The sequence below is a fragment of the Xyrauchen texanus genome, chromosome 30 (genome assembly GCF_025860055.1).
Source record: "Xyrauchen texanus isolate HMW12.3.18 chromosome 30, RBS_HiC_50CHRs, whole genome shotgun sequence".
Taxonomy (NCBI): Eukaryota; Metazoa; Chordata; class Actinopteri; order Cypriniformes; family Catostomidae; genus Xyrauchen; species Xyrauchen texanus.
Window position 1 is genome coordinate 770,804 of NC_068305.1, and position 22,967 is coordinate 793,770.

The 22,967-nt window shown below is 41.3% G+C and overlaps 1 protein-coding gene across 1 annotated transcript; it reads right to left on the reverse strand.

The window, feature by feature from the left end:
• Positions 1-1,578: 1,578 nt before the first annotated feature.
• Positions 1,579-22,443, reverse strand: cfap206 (cilia and flagella associated protein 206). The gene is made up of 12 exons (XM_052098158.1): positions 22,260-22,443; positions 22,101-22,184; positions 21,737-21,827; positions 13,237-13,425; positions 12,303-12,461; positions 8,492-8,706; positions 7,979-8,098; positions 5,635-5,830; positions 4,425-4,562; positions 4,027-4,220; positions 2,333-2,476; positions 1,579-1,866 (listed from the first exon to the last, which is right to left on the reverse strand). Exons 1-12 carry the CDS (start codon positions 22,365-22,367, stop codon positions 1,639-1,641), a joined length of 1,866 nt encoding a protein of 621 aa, XP_051954118.1. The 5' UTR covers positions 22,368-22,443; the 3' UTR covers positions 1,579-1,638.
• Between the last annotated feature and the right edge of the window lie 524 nt (positions 22,444-22,967).

Sequence of the window (22,967 nt, forward strand, 5' to 3'; positions counted from 1 at the left end):
AACTGTCACTTTATAACTGTCTGCTACCTCAATAACTGCTATGTGCATAGAACACTATCTCATAGTATGTTATGTTTACATTTTAGAAACTGTCATCTTTTTGCACTACTGTGTACTGGTCGGCGCTGCACTGTCTATTGTCCTGTTCATTGTCAGTAATTTGTTGTACTGTCCTGTACTTTTTGCACATGTTTGCACGTGCACTTTATATAGGTATATGTAGGTTTTTTTTTTTTTTTTTTATATAGGTATTTTATTTCGTTGTGTTGTCTCATGTGGTCCTGTGTTGGTCCTTTGTTGTAGCACCATGGTCCTGGAGGAACGTTGTCTCGTTTTGCTGTGTACCGTACTAACTGTATATGGTTGAAACGACAATAAAAACCACTTGACTTGACTTGACTTGACAACATGTTAGCAAAATTAAATAATTGGCTTTTATATTGTCGTTGTACTAAAGCCACTATTTACTTTTCATTTGTTACATTTACAGTGCACTGTATTTCTTATTATCTTATTTTCACTATTAGAGTAATGTTTGATGTATAAACCTAAAGAGAAACATTTATTGAAATTAAATTAAAATGTATGTGAAGTGCTTATCACAAGAAATACCAAACAAGCTGGTTTACAGTTAAATGTTACTACTTAAAGGAAAAACTGAGAAAATACTGACATTTGTTCATTATTCCGCTTGTTTTCAGTGATTATGTATTAAGACTCTGTGCATCCAAACTTTGCTTAGTGCCCCAAAAATGACAAACCCATCCCTGATTGTGCCAGAGGTTAGAGGTCAGTGACCTCTAATGATGTCTTCAAGAGTCATGTCAGAAATGCCAGTCTTTCTCACTTGGGTCAGTTATACTGTAGAATGATGGCACGAATCAAATTCATTAGATTGTATGCATTTTGTGTACCGTCAATGAAGAATAGTGATAAAGCTTGACAGTAATTCTACTCATTTAGCCACTTTATAAAGCAACAGGTTTGTGACAAAACCACTTTTCCCATTATGCACTTTGGCAACAGAGAATGATAAAATGCTTTTGAGTTATTTAAATATAGTAATAATAAAGGTAAAGCATTATAAAGCTATTCATTTTGCTGCATAAGAGCCAGAAAGCATCCTGTCTTTGTCACTAAGGTGAAACTGAGAGAAAGGAATATGAAATTGCTTAATTCTAGTTTATTCTGCTAAAAATCACATCATAATAACAATTTCTGAGCTCACATGTAGAAACTTCCCAGGAGAACTTCCAAAAACTGTTTATATCTAACAAGTTGATATTTATCTGTCTATATGTCCATATGTACAGGGTATATATTTAGTTTTGAGTACTTCGGTGTATATTATTGTGCATTATTATTTGGTGTTTTATATTTGAGAAGGTATACTTTTAGCCATTTTCATTGAAAGACATTTATAATATACTGTATTTTACAACAGCATAGTGGTCATAAAGAAAGGCTGTTATCTTGGTAGTTTTATCTGAATCAATGCATTAGTTTTCACAACATCACCAAGCAGTTTATCAAGAGGTCAGATGCACCATCCACTTCATAAACGACACACAAACACAATAATTAATAAGCAGTTTATTGAGTCTAGGTTTTGTGCACAGTGTTCTCTGATATAATAATTCATTCATCAACAGCTCTAGTTAAATCAACCTTAATCATGTGTGATGCTTTGGTCTTCCCTCCTCTCAGTCCTGCCAGATAGACTAGTGGTTTTGGTAAGTTACTCTCCCTGTCTCGTTTTGTCTGGCTGGAGACATCTATATGGAGGAACGTCTGTGTGCTGTTATGACGTCTCATGTGACTCAGATCGGTCTGCATGGAGCGTGTCACTTTATTACGCAGGTTTGCCTAAAACCGGGACACTTTTTGGTTACATTCCCTTCATTTTCAGCATTTTCCATTATATAAAATATGGACAATTAGTATTTATAAATTTTTTTTTTTGGTGGTGGTGGTCAATCAGGAAATGTGTATTGTCAACCTCAGGAGTTGTTTTATTTCCTATTCATTTGACAGTATGTGGGGTTCAAAAAAATATCAATAAAACATTTAAATACAGTTTAAAACCCTGTTTTGTGTGTTTATTTCTAGCAATAAACATGAAATAAATACTGAAATGGAATCAAATAAAAAAAGAAATAAAACAACTATACCAGAACAGAGTTTTAAATTTAGCCAAAATGAAGCTATCATACAGCAAATCTGGGACCAAATGTTGCTTTGTACAGTTATTGATAAACATTTATTTCTGCTTCAGTCTGGACTGAGATCACATGTGTGTTTGAGTTCAAACCTCTCTGGTGTGTTTCCTCACCAGTTTGATGGCTTTTCTCCGCAGCTCCCACTCATTCCAATCATAGGACCTGACGATGTTGGTCTCCAGAGGGTGGATTTCGGTTTGAGTGCAGCTGTCACTTTTACAGATGGGTTTCACCAGCAGTTTCTCCCCTGACTGCATCTGAGACAACAGAAGTAGCGTTAACACTCTAAGCTTACGGTATATCACACATTTCACTGTAGAGTATGCAAGTGGGAGAGTTAGAGATTGCAACAGTCTGGTTCCAGAAGTAAACATCTCATTCACTTTCACCATAGAGAAAGTTATTTTGACTTACAATGTATAAACCTTACTAGACAGTCCTTTCATGAGATCTGAGGTTAAGTGATGGACTGGCACTTGCATCTGTAGAAGCCAGAAGTAAGAGTGATTTCAGCTTCATTTGAAAAGGGGCATATGTAGTAGCTGCAATCCTGGTGAAGAAGTACACTACCCATAATCCTGAAGACTGATCCACCAAGCAAATAAGTCACCGTTGCCATGGAAATGGAAGTTGCTGCAAAAGTGCTGAGCAGCGACCAGAGCCCTTGCACGCCAATGTTTTCAATAATGAACAGAACTTCGTTTTTTCTAACCAGGTTTCCTTGAATTCCAATAAAGTTCATGTTATTTGAATCATGTTGTAGTTACTCTTTTAGTTGAGTACACTCCAAGGTCACAAAACCGAATTGAGAAAATAAACAATGTTTTCAAAGCAGCTTTGTGAATACGCCCCTTGACTGCTGTTTTTTTACCATAATATAGTCCTGCCCCCAACACACGTCATTGGTCGAAAACGATGTTGGGGCGGGTCTAAAGGAGTCGCTATAAACAAACACAGGAATTTTATAGTGTAAGTGTTTACAGTTTTTGAGAAAATGAACCCATGAATGACACTCGTCTTTGCATATTAAGCTGGGTTAGAAGTATTTTAACACTGACAAAGTTACATTCATCAGCTTTATCAATACTATAAAAATCATCTATAAAAACATATAGACTGATGACCATTAGAATGTAGAGTAAAACTAACTTATTTCATTACTGGCTGTCTTCACAGGGCACTCTAACCAGTCCTGTTTCACATTTTGTAGAGCAAAGAAAAAAGGACCCACTAAAATCAATTCAGTGATGGGTGAGATACTCAGAAATGTAGCCAAGGTACCAACTACTCGAAAGAAACAATTAGCTAATCCAAAACTGACAAGCTGTAAGCTAATAGAGAAAGCTGAGCTCACTACAAGCTACATGACTAAAGTAACTTCCTTCATTTAAACCACTTATTATTTATAAATATGAAATACTAAAATTAATCAGATGCAATTAGATTTTATTCTTATCTATAAGAAAACAAAAACATTTAAAAAGAGGTACAATGTGGTGGTATCGAATGGTTATATCACGGTACTTTGATCGATAAATACCTTGGTACTAAATCCTTATTATATTCATATACTGTATTTTCATTGTCCTCCAAGAGACAAGGTACAAAGAATATCATAGTATCTATGAGTTATGTTTTGTTAGATGATAAAAATAAAAAAGTGTCAGGTCTGCTTTGACACGCAGAATGAAAAGTCTGTCACTGAATCATACAGTTGTTTATGCGAGCCAAAGTAAAATAAAAATAGTTCTGCAAACAAGTGCAGACAGTATTGCAAAAATCAAGTTCTGTAATGCCATCCTGGTACCTCAGAATATGGTGTAACATAGGCGAACTCATGATGGAGTTGAAGAAGTTGGATGAGCTCAGGTGATCTCTTTGCAATCTCTACCACAGCTGCTATATACTCATCTGCTTTAGAGGCAAACTCGTACGCAGCGCTCTTGCAGCTGAACGCATAGTATTTCTCCTTGTGTTTTAGCACAGCAATATTTGGATTACCTGAAAAGAAGAGGCAGTCATTACGATAATAATTATAACAATTAATCAAATAAGATGGCATTTTTAACTGCATTAAATCTAAAGATATGTCACTTTTATTTACTTTTTTGAAATATATTTTTAGATCCTGCACCTACATTTATATAATGTAATTGTTTGGATTTTTCTATATGGTTAGATTCAGTTCCAAGAGAAAACTTGTACCTGGGACTAAAAGGCCATTCTTCTTTACGAGGGTGTACCCACAGACCCCCTTATACTGCAGTGGCAGATCGGCAAAGTTAGCTGTGACCTCTGGGAAAATCCATTCACATGTACTCATCTCTGACACAATGATATGCTCTTCAGAAATAAAAACAAAACAAATGTTTATGTGAAATAATTATTATATGGTTTAACTGGGTGAATCTCAGAAAGCCTGTGGTTCAGGTGATAGAGCGGGTCAGCCACTAATCACAGGGTTGGCAGTTCGATTCCACATGCCGAAGTGTCCTTGGGCAAGACACTGAACCCCAAGTTGCTCCCAATGGCAGACTAGCACCTTACATGCAGCTCTGCTGTCATTGGTGTGTGTGTGTGTGTGTGTGTGTGTGTGTGTGTGTGTGTGTGTGTGTGTGTGTGTGTGTGTGTGGGGGTGGGTGAATGAGACACAGTGTAAAGCGCTTTGGTAACCTCTAAGGTTAAAAAAAAAACGCTATATAAGTGCAGACCATTTACCAATTTGTAAAAAAAAAGTTACAAAATGAAGCCTATTTTGAGACCATTTAAATTTTTTGGCATTTTCACCAGGTCAGTCGCGCATTTCTGATTGGTCAATCGCACTATCCAGTGGTCTGATATTTGTGAATAATGACCACATATCTGGGGTAAAGAGATCATTAAAGCTAATAAAATGATTCCAACTCAAATCAATATTTCAAAAAGTGGAATTCAGCTGTTAGAGACTCCGCTGCTCACCAAATAAAGAATGAAATGGGAAAAATCCTTGTGTAACTTAGTGTAACTTGCTTGGCCAATAAACTTGAAATCATATTCTGATACTATTACAGCAACTGAGGACAATAGAAATTACAAACTCAAAAATAAAACATCCAAGTATACATCTTGGATGTTGTATACATCTCTCATAATGGTAATTAGAATTGTGAATGAAATTGTGCTCAAGTATCATGAAAATATTGCCACAATGAAAAATTATAATGGTCCTAAAATAGGCATTCTTTTCTTTATGCCAAATATATTTATTTATCTGTAATTTTTTCTTTTCATTTAGAGGTCAAATAAGACCAGGACATGTTTTCGATGTATTCAGCATTCAACTTAAATGGCAGTGACTACAAAGGAATTTTCAGATGACTATCGGACAACAGGCAATTGTGTGTGTGTTTGTGTCTCACAGGTGAATGGTGAATACCTGCAGTCCCAGAGGTTCTCTCCAGGTCTGATTGCACCTGCAGTCCCTCCAGCATCAGCTTCAGTTGATCTGAGCTCAACAGAGACTGTGCGGAGAGGAAGACCCTCAGACTGGACACCAGGTCAGTGAGCATGCTCTGTAGCGCCATCTCAACTTCCAATCCTGCCCAGAGTTCAGCCAAAGCTGTGAAATGAGGCTGACAAGGAGAGTGACATTTATAAATCTACTCTTCAAAACAGTTTGTGTTCTCCACTAAGACGTGATCAGATGATCACTAGTGTACTCTAAAAATATGAAACTTTCTGTAATGGACCAAGTAGTATTTCTTATCATAAATGAATAATTTAGTGTGGTTAAGCTCAAAGATGTAGTAATGCATAAGTCCATATACAGAGGCCCCAAAAAGTATTTCAACAATGAAGTCACACTTAAAAATGTATGAATGTATTTAGGTTATATAGCACAAATCAAAGAAATTGGCATTTATGAAATAAAATTGGTTTTGCTAAATTTCAAGTGATAAACCTATTGATTAGGGCTGTCAAACCATTAAGATTTGTAATCGAATTAATCACATGACATGCAGATTAATTAATCACAATTTACAGCATATCAACATATACAGTATATACATTCAGATTGTTTAGATTCAAATACATTGTATTATTGTGGATACAAGTAAAACATTGATTAGACAACACAAAAATTGGCCATAGAATTCAATAGAATTCAATATTTTGTTTGTTTTTATTCATTGAATATAAGCCAATCAAACTATTTTGCTACAGAGTCCATCTGTTCTGCTCTCACAAGACTCGTTTTGCATTCCGTCTGCACTATTTTCAATTGTTGGGACATGTACATATGCTTCAGACAAATGATTTTGGCGTCTCACTGATTTTACACATAATCATTTCTAATATAAAGTATTGTGACACTTTGTGGCTCTCAAATTTTAGTGGAACAGGTTGATAGTAAATGTGAACTATAATAAATGACAAAAAAATTTGATCTAATTATTCTATAAATTATTATTTTGCTTGCGTCATATCAACTTCATTGTTTAAAAATCACGTTTAATAGCTGAGTTCCTTGTGAACAATTACATTACCCATGATCCAGCAGAGAAAGATCCGCCAACCAGAGAACTGCAGCCAAGAAGGTCCACCAAACAAGCCCGGAGGCGACCGTCAATTCCCAAGATGCACTGTTAATTATGCAATCAAGTCGCTCTCCCTACACTCTCAAATGACTTTTATATTTGTATATATCCGAATATTTCTTATAATCATATGGGATTGTAGTTCATTCCCTTATTAAAGACGTTAAGTACACAGTCTTGTTTCTTTGTCTTTTTGTCTCTGATTTGCTTCAAATTTGTTGAGTTGTGATTCACCTCATAGCTGGATAGTTTGACCAATTAACCTTTTCGCACATGACTCTCTCCTGTACTGCCGAATCTCCCAGCATGAGCTCTTTAATGTGTGCTGTAACTCAAATAAATCTTGCATTACACTTCACAGCAGATGCACTGGAGGACAGATAATACATTGTTAAACATATAATGTGTTTTTTAGATGTTTATAATGATTGCTTATGATAGTTAAGATTCGGTCGTGAATGCGCTTTTTGGCTATGCACACCACCATATTTTCGTTGCAATGCAAGATGGGATTCTGAGTTTGTATCATTATAGAAGTATACAAAAGGAGGAGCAAAACCTAGCACTTCCACTCTCCCAGCCCCAGAAGTGGTTGTGAAGGACGGAATGGGAGAAGGCATTGCACGTGCAAAAGGGTTTCATGTCTTTTCCATATTTTTTCAGTCATTTGGATTACTGGATAACGATTTTTTTTTATATAATTTATCTTTTATAGAGATTGCACTTACAAAGAGCAATTTCTAGCCAATGAAATATTTTATAGAAGCACATCACTATAAATATAAATATAAATATATTCACTATAGAAATGTCCATGTCTTTTCAATGACTTTTTAAGATTGAACTCATTTCCTATTTTAAAATTCCCTGATATTTCCATGGTTTCTGTAAAAAATAACTGTCAGTTACCCTGTTCTTTATCGGCATGTATGGTTCCATGAAGAACCTTTAAAATACGTGGAACCTTCCCATGGCACAAAAGGTTCTTTGCAGTAGAAAATGTTTGTTAGATTATGGAAAGATTCTTTAAAGATGGTTCTTTTGAGAACCTTTCACTGTAATGATTGTTCAATAGCATAGCTTAAAAATCCATTTTTGGAACCTTTATTTTTAAGAGTGTAGCAGCGGTAACCATTCAAGACTTCACAAACAGAGGGGAAAATCCCTGGAGAAATTACTCACAAAAACCTGTGCTATGGGCACTGCAGTCTTCGAGTGCACCGTGTCCCTCAGGAGCATCATTCTAGCTGCCAGATCATGTTGTAAATGCACCACTTCCTTTGCACACAGGATAATATCCGCCTGATGGAAACATCAGAATCATCAAATCACCAGTGGAGAAACTACAGAGAACTGCAGCAGCTTATCGGAAACTTAGAATGATTAGTTAAAATGTGGATGAACTTTGTACTGTTTTCAATTGAAACGTTCAAAAGGATTTGCAAATGATTGCTTTCTTTAATCTGATTCGGTTTTCTGGATCACTGTGGTGGAGGGATGCACTCTCAATAAAGAATGCCAAATGGCAGTAGTCTGCTGCATCCTTCACAACCTTGTGCTCAGAACCAGCCCCAAATTCCTGTCCATTTATTTCGGCATGCAAATTGGAAACAAATCTGGCACTAAACCAGCGCAGACAGCGTGTGCAAATAAACAGCACTATCAGCAGACTAATTAACTAACTGTATAACCCACCAGTATGATTTTGAGGAAGGACTCATGCTGTCGTGTGTTATAGAGAGCCTGTTTGAGCAGATCTGGGTCGACAGGACAGTTGCTGTGGTCTGTGTCCTGGTCCGAAAGCTTCTCCAGCAGGGCAGTGTACTGCCAGGCCAAGCGCTGAGATCCAGCCAGTTCGCTCTCAGTGTCTGAGACTGCAGCAGGCAGTACCTCATTCAAGAAGGCAGGCACTGCAGATGGGTACACACTATGAGAAGTGACCATTGATGCCAATGTGTATGTGATAAATATCAGTAAATGTAACAATTTAACAAAATAAACAAAGAAATTTGTCTGGTTCCAGAAGTAAAAATTCCAAGTATTTTTTCATAGGTAAATACATTTTTAAAGATAACTCAACTTATAACTTAAAATGCAGAGTCATGTGATGCCATGCAAGATTCTGATGTGTGAACAGCCAGCTCTGCGCACTTTGCTAGTTTCAATACTTTTCAAGTCATAAACATTGACATCCAAATTACAGATTTGGAACACCCTGATCCTTAACTGTTCTAGGAAGATAATATGTCAAAGAATTAAAAATCCAGGGAGTCAATTTGGCCGGAGAAGTTTCGTTTCGGTTGACCACATGACTAGCTTTGTTGTGCTAGGTAGCATTAGGGCGTGACTGGCTTTTTTCCCACTGAACGGCTCGTTTACAGCGTGTATATATTTTGATCTGCATGCTGACGAGGAAGCGGCAGCGGAAGTGGTGGCCCTCGTGTAAAGCCCTCCTCGTGTAAAGACCTACGTGTCTAAAGACAAGCGAGTCTACCTGTGCGAGTCCACCGAGCAAGGACACCGACAAGGCACCACTCACCTTAGCACTTAAGTATCTTTTGATTCCATCTCTTTACTTGTTTTTTTGCCATCTACATACTCACGTCTACTACACAATTAACACATGCCTTCAAGAAAATCCCTGTTATGTGTTATACACAATCTACATGCTCTCATACATATAGATCAGGTGGGGTTTATTCGGGGTCATAGCTCTTCTGATAACATTAGGCATTTAATCAATATCATGTGGTCAGTAGCGAATGATCACTTTGGCATCTCACTTGATGCCAAAAAGGCATTTGATATGGTAGAATGGGATTATCTTTTTAAGATTTTGGAAATATATGGGTTTGGAAATACTTTTATTGGCTGGATCAAGTTGTACCCTGTAGCAGTGTAACAAACAAATTGATTAATTTCAGATTATTTTACTCTGGATAGGGGCACACAGCAGGGTTGTCCTCTTTCCCCATTATTTTTCTGTCTTGTCCTGGAACAATTAGCAGCAACGATAATTGCCCAGAGCATATGGCTGTTTTAAGTATTATTGTGGTTTTTTTTTTATGTATTGTATGTAATTATGTATTAAGAATCCCCTTCCTGCTGGTCAATTTCATGTGCCCCAGACTCAGAAAACTGGGTCCTAAGCAGTGTTATGATCAACAGACAAGTGATTTTAAGGGGTTGGAAGTAGGCTGGAGTGCCCCCATTTAGGGAGTGGTGCTCGGAGATGGGGAGCGTGGAGGCTTTCGAAGAAGGGGCATATAGAAGATTGGGGAATTTGTATTTGTTTGTTGGGAAATGAATGTTAATCATAAAAAAGTCAATTAAAAATATTGTTTCTTTAATTCTAATCAAAAACTTTGAATCAATATATTTAGAATTTAAGTCATTTTTAATTCGATTACATCACTTGTTCAAATTATAAAATAATGTTGTTTCAAGTTTGTAATCTTGTGATTCACCTCAGAGCTTGTTGGTTTGGTTCATGGCTTACAACTAAGGATGGGATAATGTATCAAATTTCTATATATCTATCTCGAACCAAAACATTTTTGAACCATATCGAGGCAAAACTCAATATTTCGAAATCTGAAACATTGTTTTCTGTCCATGTGATCATAAATGAAATGACCCATCTCACATCATAATCTCTCTATCGCTTGATTTTACCAATACTGTGCTTTTTCTACACTGTTTACAGAGTTCACAAAAAAAAAAACATTATTCCCTTTTTCACCCTTGGAATTGGGCATTTGGAATGCCCAATTCCCACTACTTAGTTGCCTCCATTTCTGAGACCGTCAATCCGTGCATCTTATCACGTGGCTCGTTGTGCATAACCCCGTGGAGACTCACAGCATGTGGAGACTCATGCTACTCTCCACGATCAACACACAACTCACCACACACCCCATTGAGAGAACCACTAATCACCACCACGAGGAGGTTACCCCATGTGACTCTACCCTCCCTAGCAACCGGGATAATTTGGTTGCTTAGGAGACCTGACTGGAGTCACTCAGCACACCCTGAATTCAAACTCATGACTCCAGTGGTGATAGTCAGCGTCAATACTCGCTGAGATACCCAGACCCATAGTAAAAATAATTATTAATTTTAATCACAAACAACATGGATGGAACGTAAAAAATATATTACTTGTAAATTGTACACCTAATTTCAAACATTGAAAGCTCATATCTTTATTATATATACAATTTCAAGAAATAATCATTGATAGTATGCAGAATTTTTATATAAAAAAAAAGGTAAAATGCGATAATAAAAATGTATACTTTACTATTAAAAAATAAATACAATTCATATACTTCTTCAGGTCAGGTTCTGTTCAGTTCTATTGCTTGTTCTGCACCTGAATAGTCTGATGTTGCCCACTATTTTTGAAGGCTTATTTGTTTGTGATTTTTTTTTTTTTATTGTAAAAGGTATATGAGAAACTCCATTATTTAAACTTTAAGCATTTAAATTGTGTATTAAATAACTTTAATTTGATGAGAAATTATAACGTGCATTTTGCACAAGCAATTAAAAAAGTAAACACAATTTTCTGCCATAATTTGTCATTTAAGTGTTATCACATCAAAACTCATAACGTATATCAAACTGAACCGTGTGATAACCATATCGTCCCATTCTTACATAAAACTCATTATAAAGAATTTAATGAAATCCCTATGGAAGAAATGAATGGGGAAAATCCTTCCGGAACCAAGAGAGCTGAAAAATGTAATGGGCACTGTTGCGCTACAAAGACCATTTCAAGTATTGTTCACGGACCATGCGTTGCGGCCGACAGGCCAGGATGCTGGGCCACTTCAGACCAAGAATGGCAATGCGTCATGGCCGCCGAGACCCCGCCCACTATCAACTGGACCTTCCTCACTTTACTTCCTTCACATAGCCCTTTCCACCGCGAAGGCCCCAGATTACCATTTGTTTTGGATATTTTAAATAAATGACACACCCTGTGTGTCCATCTCTTGCTCACCCTGCCACACAGTTTTGTTAGATTTTTCTGCTTATTTGAAATGTGTTCTTTGATCATAAAATTGATCAACCATTTTGGAGATTTCGGTCTTTCCCCATTCAAGTAGATAGGAGTTTCACATTCCAAAGATGCCCAGATAACCTTGAAAAAGAGATTTGTTGGAAGGATCTGGAAATATGTCTGGACCTTTCTAATTCATTTGTTTTTGTTTACATTCTTGAAATGGTCTTTATGGACATTTATTTAGTTACAGTTGGTTCCACACAGAGCTAAGGGCAGATTAACCATTGCATGTTGCTGAGCAACACACAGACTTGTGTGGATGTGACAAACACAGACAAGAAGAGTATAACACAAAAATTGAAGTGTCCCAGTTCTGTTATACTTCATATCAACCCTCTCAGAATGCTGGTTGTCTAATCAGACTAGACGAGCAGAACTAACGGTTATATGATGACAGATGAATAACGTCTCCGGGAGACACACACGTACAGTTTTGTATGCTCTCTCCTCCCTTCCTGTTGTCTTTGTTGAAGAGTCGCAAGCCGCTGACGATCAAAGTGAGTTCACTGAGCTGCTGCTCTTTGTCTTGTTTCATCAGAGACATGAAGGTGGCCAGCTCTGACTGAGGAAACACACTCTGCAAAGCCGCTGCAGCAAACACACACCATATACATTACATCACCTAAAAAAAAAACATGCAAATGTATGCTATATTCTAAGTATGAGTCCACTTGTGAAAATGTTTCTATTTTGCATTTTTCAATTTAATCATTTATTTTTCATTACAAATGTTATTATCAGCATAACAGTTTGAGTAAAAACCCGATGATTATGATAAAGTCATGTTCCTGCATGTGAATTTTCACAGAGCATATCTGTCTGTCTGCCTCTCTCTCTCTCTCTCTCTATCTGTCTGTCTGTCTCTCTCTATCTGTCTGTTTGTCAGTCTGTCTCTCTCTATCTGTCTGTCTCTCTCTGTCTGTTTGTCAGTCTGTCTCTCTCTATCTGTCTGTCAATCTGTCTCTCTCTCTGTCTGTCTGTCTGTCTGTCTCTATCTATCTATCTGTCTGTCTGTCTGTCTGTCTGTCTTTCTGTCTGTCTGTCTATCACATCGGCCATGTTTGCTTGGCTGATTATCAAAAGTGTTAGCATTGTGAGAGTTCCACAATCTACTTTCAGCCTTGTCAACAGATAATGCACATTTTCTGTTTTATTGTGTGTGTGCTTATACTGGGATATACAGGGAATCTCTATGTAATATGATACTAGAACCAGCATACCAGATTTTGCTCGCGCAACTCGCTATTAGTAGCACTAAAGGGAAATCTGACTATGGTTGAAATGATGCAAAAATATCTGATGGTGCTTGACAATAATTGGGTAGTATGTGGTTGATTACAGGGTAGCAACATGTGCATATCACCTGTGGTTTCTCTCACAGTGTTGATGTCAGTGGCTGAGCCAAGGTTGGAGCGTTGTATGATGTAGCTCACTATCTTTCCGTACAGATTCTTCAGGTCATCTCTGGTCTTGGCTCTGCTGTCTGTGATCTCTCTGTTCAGTGACAACAGACGTGACTGCAGGACTCTCTGTTGCTCCTCCATAAACTCACCTGACACAGAATAAACAGTCAAACAGATCTGAGATCCAACTGCTGTGTTTTACATTGCCAACATTCAGTTCCCCGTCTGTCGCTCACTTCGACGTTGTGTCAAATAGCGACACTAGGGGTCTCTCTTGAGAGCCTTGTGCATCTCTGAACTTGAGAAAATACCAATGAGAAATTGGCAGAAAGAATTTGCATGTCCCTCCCCCGGACATACAGGTATAAAGGGAGGGAAATATGCATCTGTCCATTCAGATTTTTCCTTCGGAGCCGAGCGGTTGTGTGATCAGCGAGCTGCATTCACTGACTGTTCCATTCATCTCTACAGAGCGTATGCTGTTGGATGTATGGCACATATCAGCGGCTTTCTCCTTCTCTGCACAACAGTGCAGCTTAGCCCCTGAGTGCTTCTAAAAGAGAATATTTTCCCTAAAAGAGTTTATTTTCTCTAAAAGAGCAATACACAGTGGCGTTGAACGTCCTTTTCAGGACGCGTCTTTATAAAGATGCCCTTCCACCCCTGTGTAGTTCATCGATGCGGTCGAGTTCTCTCCGCTCCTGACAGTCACAGATGCTGCCATGTGAGTCTGGGCAGTGATCACACCGAGGCAGCATTTGTGGATGGTTTGTGTTCTCACTGCAAGAACCTTACCATGGCAACGGTGTGGTCGCAGCTTTCCTTCTTAAAGAGGAATGCCACTCCAGCCGCCCCCAGCATTGTTCCTTCTTTCCACGGGATTGAGGACAACCCGTCTGGTGATGGAGGTGATTTGGGGATGGCAGCGGGCTCGGTTTCACTGGGTAGATCCCCACAAACAACCCGCCCCCCCGGCATGCTCGTTGACTTCCATCCTGGCTTGGGGTGACAGCGGCTCGCCTCACGGCCAGTCTGCTTACCCCCTCTAGCCCCCCGAGCTGGATGATGAGCTCACAGCTGCATCAAAGAGTGTTCCGGCATCTGACGCGGAAGACTCGATTGGACTTCCGCCCTCGGGTCGGCACGCCCAGTCTGAGGCTGACACCCAGATGGCAGACATGCTTGGACGGGCCGCCGTCAGCGTGGGGTTGGACTGGAACCCTCCATCTTACCCACAGCCTTCAGGGCTAGATGACTGGTTCCTCGGGTCCGGGTGCCGCTCACAGCCACGATTCCACATTCTCAATAAAAGAGCAATTTCCTCTTTCCCTGGGTCACCTGGCCTGAAAATGCTGTTCTCACGGCAACCCGGTGCCACACTTCAACAGTCCCGGACCTCTCGCCTCCAGAACCACAACTGCTGCCCCCTGGCCGGCCAGTTCTGATGAGTCCAGAGGACGCCTACACGGGGCCTCCTCCTAAGTCACTAACCCGCCCCCTGCCTGGTGTGTGGAGCAAGGTAAGTGCTTTGAGTCTTCTCTCAGCACCAGAGCCTCTTGACTCGCTTCTGCCTCCCGACCCCATACTACATGCTCCACTGCAAAGCCCTTAGTGCCCCTCGCACGGAGCTTGGACGCATGACTTTTATTTCCCAACCCGTCACACTGGTTGGTCAGGACCATCTGACTCGGCTACGCGATTCAGTTCGCCTAGCCGTCTAGGGCTTCAGGTCAACTGGGAAAAGAGACGTTGTGTCCTCCCAGTCAAGATGCTGAACCAAGCCACTGTTATGGCCGAACCTCATTCTCGGCTCCTCAGTGCAAATCTGAATGCATATTTCCCTCCCTTTATACCCGTATGTCCAGGGGAAGCACATGCAAATTCTGTCTGCCAATTTCTCATTGGCCTTTTCTCAAGTTCAGAGATGCTCTCAAGAGAGACCCCTAGTGTCGCTTCTTCAACACAACGTCTTGTTCCCCCCATCAGGGAACAGAGGTTACAAAAGTAACCTAGACATACTTCACTTCAAAAGTGATTAAACCTAAAACACTGCTTTATGTGCTTCGGCGAATCTCATGAAACCTGTCAAGAACATGTCCGGGTCATATTTCTGTCACGATTCATGAATTCGCTGTTTCCTTCATGTCCCGTGTTATTGTTGTTCTGTGTGTTTGAGCGTGTGTTAGTGGGCGTTACCGCTTGTTCCATTGATCAGCGTGCCAGCTGATCTCATTCACTGCACCAGCTGCTGCTTATTACCACCATGTATTTATACTCATCTCTATTTCCTCTCTTTGTCAGATCGTTGGTTTGATGTCCTCAGTGTTTGTTCGGTTGTTTTCCTGTCCGCTATCCTTCTGGTTCGTGTCCCTGTTCGGTGTCTTCATAGTTCATCTCATCCGGATTCCACCTGCACTGGATTCACTCCTTCACTCTCTCCAGCCCCTCCCGTTATTCTGTACTGTTTCGTGTGTTCTGACCTCTCACATTAAAAGAGTGACTTGCATCTTTGCTTCCGTTGTTTTACTGTGACAGAACGATCTGACCAAGCATGGAAGCAGCAAGTGGCACCTCCTCTTCTCTGGAAGATTTCATCAGATCCAGCATGGCACGGATGGATTCCCAGGAGAGAAATATGAATGAGACGGGTCGGGCTATTTCTGCTCTCGTGACGCAGGTGTCCGAGCTCACTCAACAGTTTCAGCTTACGCGTGCTCCCGCTGCGCCACCCACACCGCCCGCTCCCCTGTACCACCAGAGAATGTCTCTCAGTCAGAGCCCGCCTACCTGTTCCCGAGTCTTACAACGGTGAGCCGAATTTTTGCAGGGCATTTTTAACACGTTGTTCTATGCACTTCTCTCTGCAGCCCAGAACTTTTGCCAATGAACAAAGCAAGGTCGCATTTGTGCTCACACTACTGACTGGGAGGGCAGCTCTGGGGAACGGCGGTGTGGGAGAACCAAGATCCATGCTGCACCTCGTTCCAGACACTCGCCACTGAAATGAAGAGAGTTTTTGACCGGGCAGTCGCGGGCAGAGAAGCGGCACGGATTCTCGCGGACCTTAAACAAAATGAGAGATCCGTGTCTGATTACTCCATTGAGTTCCGGACCTTGGCAGCAGAGTGTCAGTGGAACGAGGAGGCGCAGTGGGACATGTTCCTGCATGGGCTGGCTGACCGCGTTCAAAGAGAGATCTATGCTCTGGACTTGCCTACTACACTAAACGGGTTGATCGAACTGGCGCTCCGTGTAGATTCCCGACTCTCCCGAGTGGAACATCGGAGGGCAACCGCTCGGTTGTCTGGAGCAACGGAGACGCTGCGAGCCAGCAGCGGGGACGCGGTCAGCCCCGTCTACGATCACGAGCCCATGCAGGTCGGGCGAGCTCGGCTTTCCCGGGAGGAGAAGGAGAGGCGGAGATCCCAGGGCCTTTGTCTTTACTGCGGCACAGCGGGACACTTTGCTTTCAACTGCCCGGTAAAAGGGCAAGCCCGGCAGTAAATCAGAGGCTACTGTCGGGTGGGATCTCCGCTGAGAAGACCTCGTCAACATCTATGCTCCTCCCGGTAAGACTACGATGGGCAGCCCAATCCCTCGACTGTCAAGCACTACTGGACTCCGGGGCAGAAGGTAATTTCATGGATTACTCCTTTGCAATCAAGAATCAGGTTCCCCTTCTGCCTCTCACCCACACCATCGCAGTTCAAGCCCTCAACGGCCAAGCGCTTCCCACTATCTCATTCACCACTGGACCCATCACACTCTGCGTATCTGGCAACCACACTGAAACCATCTCCTTTTATATTCTGGACTCCCCCTTGCATCTATTGTCTTAGGACACCCCTGGCTCATTGAACACAATCCCAAGATAGACTGGCGGCAGAGATCAGTATCAGAGTGGAGCAATAAATGTTATGAGTCCTGTCTTGTGTCTGCTTGTCCGTTTGTTTCTGTCTCTTCGTTTCAGGAGGTAGCAGTGGATTTGTCAAACGTGCCCACGGAGTACCTAGACCTGAAGGAAGTGTTCAGTAAGTCTCGGCTGCTTCCCTCCCTCCGCATCGTCCCTATGACTGTGCCATAGAGTTACTGCCAGGTACGTCTCCGCCTAAGGGCAAATTATATTCACTTTCTGTTCCAGAAAGAGAGGCCATGGAGAAATATATTTCTGATTCTCTAGCAGCGGGGTTCATCCGTCCTTCCTCTTCTCCAGCGGGGGCGGGGTTCTTTTTTGTGGGGAAGAAGGACGGATCCCTGCGACCTTGTATTGACTACCGGGGGCTGAACAGCATCACGGTAAAGAATACTTACCCTTTGCCACTGATGTCTTCAGCCTTCGAGAGGTTGCAGGGAGCGTCGGTCTTCACAAAATTGGATTTACGTAACGCTTATCATTTGGTCCGCATTAGGAAGGGGGATGAATGGAAGACTGCTTTTAACACCCCCAGGGGGCACTTTGAATACTTGGTCATGCCTTTCGGCTTGTCCAACTCCCCAGCAGTCTTCCAGGCACTCGTCAATGACGTGCTGCGAGATATGGTCGACCAGTTCATGTATGTCTACCTGGATGACATATTGATTTTTTCTTCTTCTCTCCAGGAACACGTGCAGCACGTTCGACGAGTGCTTCAGAGGCTCCTAGAGAATGGGCTTTTTGTCAAGGCGGAGAAATGCGCTTTTCATGCACAGTCGGTTCCCTTCTTAGGGTATATTGTGTCGTCTGAGGGGATGCGTATGGATCCTGAGAAGGTTAAGGCTGTGGTGGATTGGCCAAGTCCGGACTCCCGTAAGGCCCTACAGAGGTTTCTGGGGTTCGCCAATTTTTACCGGCGGTTTATTCGCAATTTCAGCCAACTGGCCTCGCCTCTGATCGCCTTGACCTCCCCCAGAACTACGTTCAGGTGGTCAGACGCAGCTGAGGCTGCGTTTGCCAAACTGAAAGGCCGCTTCGTTTCGGCCCCCATCCTGGTTACCCCTGATTTATCACGTCAGTTCGTGGTGGAGGTCGATGCGTCAGAGGTGGGGGTAGGTGCAGTGTTATCCCAACGTTTTCCTTCTGACGACAGAATGCATCCGTGCGGCGTTTTTTCTCACCGTCTGTCACCCGCCGAACGTAATTATGATATTGGTAATCGAGAGTTGTTGGCAGTCAAGTTAGCGTTGGAAGAATGGCGTCACTGGTTAGAAGGGTCGGGGTACCCTTTATCGTCTGGACCGACCATAAGAATCTGGAATACATTAGAACCGCTAAAAGATTGAACTCTAGGCAGGCTCGGTGGGCACTTTTTTCGGACGTTTTGACTTTACTCTCTCGTACCGCCCAGGTTCCAAGAACATCAAACCTGATTCTTTATCGCGCATTTTTGACCATTCCGATCGCCCGTCTACTCCCGAAGTGCATTTTTCCAGAGACCTTAATTGTCTCTACACTCACATGGGAGGTCGAATCGAAGGTCAAGACGGCCTTACAAGGGGTAACGCCTCGGTCGGCTGTCCACCGAACCGTTTATTTGTGCCGGAGGGATTACGGTCCGACGTCATTCAGTGGGGGCATTGTTCCAATGTGGCCTGTCACCCAGGAGTTAGTCGCACTACATCTTTAGTCAAACAACGATTTTGGTGGCCCCGTATGGCTCGCGACGTTCACAGTTTTGTTTTGGCTTGCTCAGTTTGTGCCACTGGTAAGACCTCCAATCGACCCCCAGACGGGCTCCTCCAACCGCTGCCGGTCCCTTCGAGACCCTGGTCCCATATCGCGCTAGATTTCGTCACCGCCCTCCCACCCTCTCAGGGTAACACGGTAGTTTTGACCGTGGTGGACCGGTTCTCGAAGGCGGCCCACTTCATTCCCTTGCCCAAATTACCCTCAGCCAAGGAGACAGCGATTACAGTCGTCAACCACGTCTTTCGGCTACATGGCCTCCCGATGGACGTGGTTTCCGACAGAGGTCCCCAGTTTGTGTCCAAATTTTGGCAAGAGTTTTGTAGATTACTGGGTGCGACTGTTAGTCTGTCCTCAGGGTTTCATCCCCAGAGCAATGGTCAAACCGAGAGAGCCAACCAGGATCTGGAAAGAGCGTTGCGATGTCTGGTCTCCAAGAATCCTTCCTCATGGAGCCAACAATTGTCTATGGTGGAGTACGCCCACAATTCATTACCAGTATCATCCACGGGCCTATCTCCGTTTGAGTGTAGTCTAGGTTACCAGCCACCAATTTTTCCTAGTCTGGAGTCCGAGTCGCGGTCCCCTCCGCTCACGCTTTCGTCCAGAGGTGTCGTCACACTTGGACTAGAGCCCGTGAGACTCTACTCCAAGCGGGAGCGCGCACCAAGGCCAAGGCCGATCGCCACCGGTCGAGACCTCCCGTATACGTCGTCGGTTCCAAAGTGTGGCTTTCTACCAAGAACATTCCTCTCCGCTCCGTTTCTAATAAACTTGCTCCTAAATTCATTGGCCCGTTCAGCTGTCACCAAGATCATTAGTCCGGTGGCAGTCCGCCTCAATCTTCCTCCAGTGTACAGGAGAATTCATCCCGTGTTTCATGTATCCAAAATCAAACCCGTCTTTTATTCTCGCGATTAACCCGCCAGCCCGGTTCCCCACCGCCGCGACTCGTAGAAGGGGAACCCACTTATTCGGTTGACCGTATTCTGGACTCTAGGCGGAGGGGACGCGGAATCCAGTACTTGGTGGACTGGGAAGGTTACGGTCCGGAGGAGAGAAGTTGGGTGCCTGCTAGAGACATCCTGGATCATTCCCTTATTGATGATTACAATCGACAGGTAAAGGAGTCTGGGGACGCCAGGAGGCGTTCCTAGGAGGGGTACTGTCACGATTCATGAATTCGCTGTTTCCTTCATGTCCCGTGTTATTGTTGTTCTGTGTGTTTGAGCGTGTGTTAGTGGGCGTTACCGCTTGTTCCATTGATCAGCGTGCCAGCTGATCTCATTCACTGCACCAGCTGCTGCTTATTACCACCATGTATTTATACTCATCTCTATTTCCTCTCTTTGTCAGATCGTTGGTTTGATGTCCTCAGTGTTTGTTCGGTTGTTTTCCTGTCCGCTATCCTTCTGGTTCGTGTCCCTGTTCGGTGTCTTCATAGTTCATCTCATCCGGATTCCACCTGCACTGGATTCACTCCTTCACTCTCTCCAGCCCCTCCCGTTATTCTGTACTGTTTCGTGTGTTCTGACCTCTCACATTAAAAGAGTGACTTGCATCTTTGCTTCCGTTGTTTTACTGTGACAATTTCACTCCAAAATTAAAAGAAAAAACAGGCTTATATGTATAAAATTAAGTCTATTTTTAATACCAATAAGATTTAATTTTTTTTTGCATTTTTATGCCAGTTAAGCACATTTCTCACCCCCAATTCTCATTATTGTACACAGGGTTGGGGAGTAACAGAATACACGTAAGGGGATTACGTATTTAAAATTAAAAATATAAGTAACTGTATTCCACTACAGTTACAATTTAAATAATTGGTCATTAGAATACAGTTACATTCAAGAAGTATTTTGATTTCTGAAGAGATTAATTTGCATTTTATTGTCATTTGTTTCATTTAATATTTAGTTCTTTGAGATGGAAAACATTTATACATGTAAATGATGTGATCCAAAGTGCATTTGAACAGCGGTGAAACACTTTCTGATGATGTGTCACATTCATACGAGCAGACAGAGAAATACGTTTGAAGTAAGTTTGGAGTAGAAGAAATAGAAATAAACCTTGTGTAAATTGTTAGCTTTACGCTACGCTAAAATGCTATTTCTAGCCATTTTACATGCACATGTTACCAGACATGATCATGTTATCTAGAAAATTCACATTGGATCATAATTTCTTTTTTATAATAAGATCTTTGATATTTGGGCAAAAATCGTATTCTTGATAATAATGTTTGTATTGTTTTCCTTTTAAAATATCTAAAAATCCTTAAAACAAGATCAGTTTGATTGGTCTTGTTTAGGAAACAACACTGCATAAGATATTTGGGTTTTTCAGAGTATGCATTTTGCAAAGTATTTAGAATACGTTACTGACCTTGAGTAATCTAACAGAATACATAAAAAATTACAATTTTCAGCATATATTCTGTAATCTGTAGTGGAATACATTTATAAAGTAACCCTCCCAACCCTGATTGTACAGTATAACTAAAAAAGGGAATTCTCATTAATGTAATGCATAAAAGATTTTCATACTCATTATTATTATATTGTTATTGTAATGTGAAAACAGTTTATTTTTATTATTTAAATGGTAAAGTATTTATACATCATGATAGTATTTGTTGTACTGCCTTAAAATTTATTTTGCTTTTGGACTGAAATGTGATGGGACATTTTATTGACATTCATCCGGTTAATAGGTGAAATGGTTTTTGTTAGTGTTTGATCTGCTTGGATATTTTGTTTAGTGCTTTTTGTTTGTTTGTTTGTTCCACTTACGTCGAGATGTGTAGTTCATGTCAAAGTAGACCTGCATCTTAATGGTGTTTAGAGTTGGACTGTTCTGGTCCATGAGTCTGTCCACACACAGCTGAACACAAAGACACACACTTTCACACACTCACACTGTACTTCTGTGGTGGTACTACGTGCAGTGATTGTATCAGAGGTCAGTAACATGAGACTTTAATAGTGGACTCATATAAAACATATAGAAATGTTTTAACAACCCCATGCCCCCTTAATGTTGTATACCATATTCATAATAAAACACGTTATTTACATGCTAATATAAGGAAGTGTAATGCATAGGATGGCGGAATACCCTCAGAATAACTCGATTAATGATTAAACTCATATTTACCTCAATAAGTTTCTGCACATCTTGCTTTGTAAGAGTCTTATCCACGTTAAAGTGATTCCTGGGATCCAAAACAACAGCTTTGACCTGAAAAACATCATTAAAGTAAGTATAACATTAACCTGAGGTGTTTTTAGTCTTTATTTGAGTCTTTTCACTCACCATGAACGCAATAAGCGTCTCAGACAGAGTTTGTCCTCTGCTTGAACAGCTTTGAGCGATTTCACGGATGATGTTTCTTATAACGCTTTCAGCCTGCGTGCGGGACATTTCTGCATTAAAGTTTCCAACTAAAATGCACAAATAGTTTAAAATACACAGGAAAATGTCCCGACAGCTTGTGTTGTGTAATGGTGGTTGTCATAGCGACACAGTGTGCAGTGTTGTGGTGTGAAAGGAGGAGGGAGCTGCTGTTGATGAAGATTAAACATGTTCAATGATCCATTTTACATCAATATTTAAAATTCAGACCGCTTTTTATTATTTACTACATTTGACTGATTGGTGTTGTAATCAAGAATGCATAACAATGTAACTAGGCTCCAATATTGATCACGCACTTTATAAAATATAATGTAATCAAACAATTACTCAATATGATTTTGATCTTGTTACTACTCAGCACTGTCGATAAGCATCGGATAAGTAAGCATTGTAAAATGTAATAATGTTCGTTTTTTATTCAAATCAAATCAAAGTGGTGAGTGATAAAAAACAAACAAACCAAAAAATTATGATAAAAGGGGTCCCGATCTTTTATTATCAGCGTCATGATACACAAATGATATTCGATCACTGTACCGAGCCTAATTTAGGACAATATTTCAGCAATGCCACTTTTTTACCCACACTGCCTGATAACTCATCCAA

Excerpts from the sequence above, each read along its gene's own strand:
- cfap206 (XM_052098158.1), bottom strand. The coding sequence starts at position 22,367 with ATGTCCCGCACGCAGGCTGAAAGCGTTATAAGAAACATCATCCGTGAA. Across the intron at positions 12,462-13,236 it reads CACTGTGAGAGAAACCACAG|CGGCTTTGCAGAGTGTGTTT; the intron begins GTGATATGCACA and ends TGTTTGCTGCAG. Across the intron at positions 5,831-7,978 it reads TGCCCATAGCACAGGTTTTT|CCTCATTTCACAGCTTTGGC; the intron begins GTGAGTAATTTC and ends TCTCCTTGTCAG.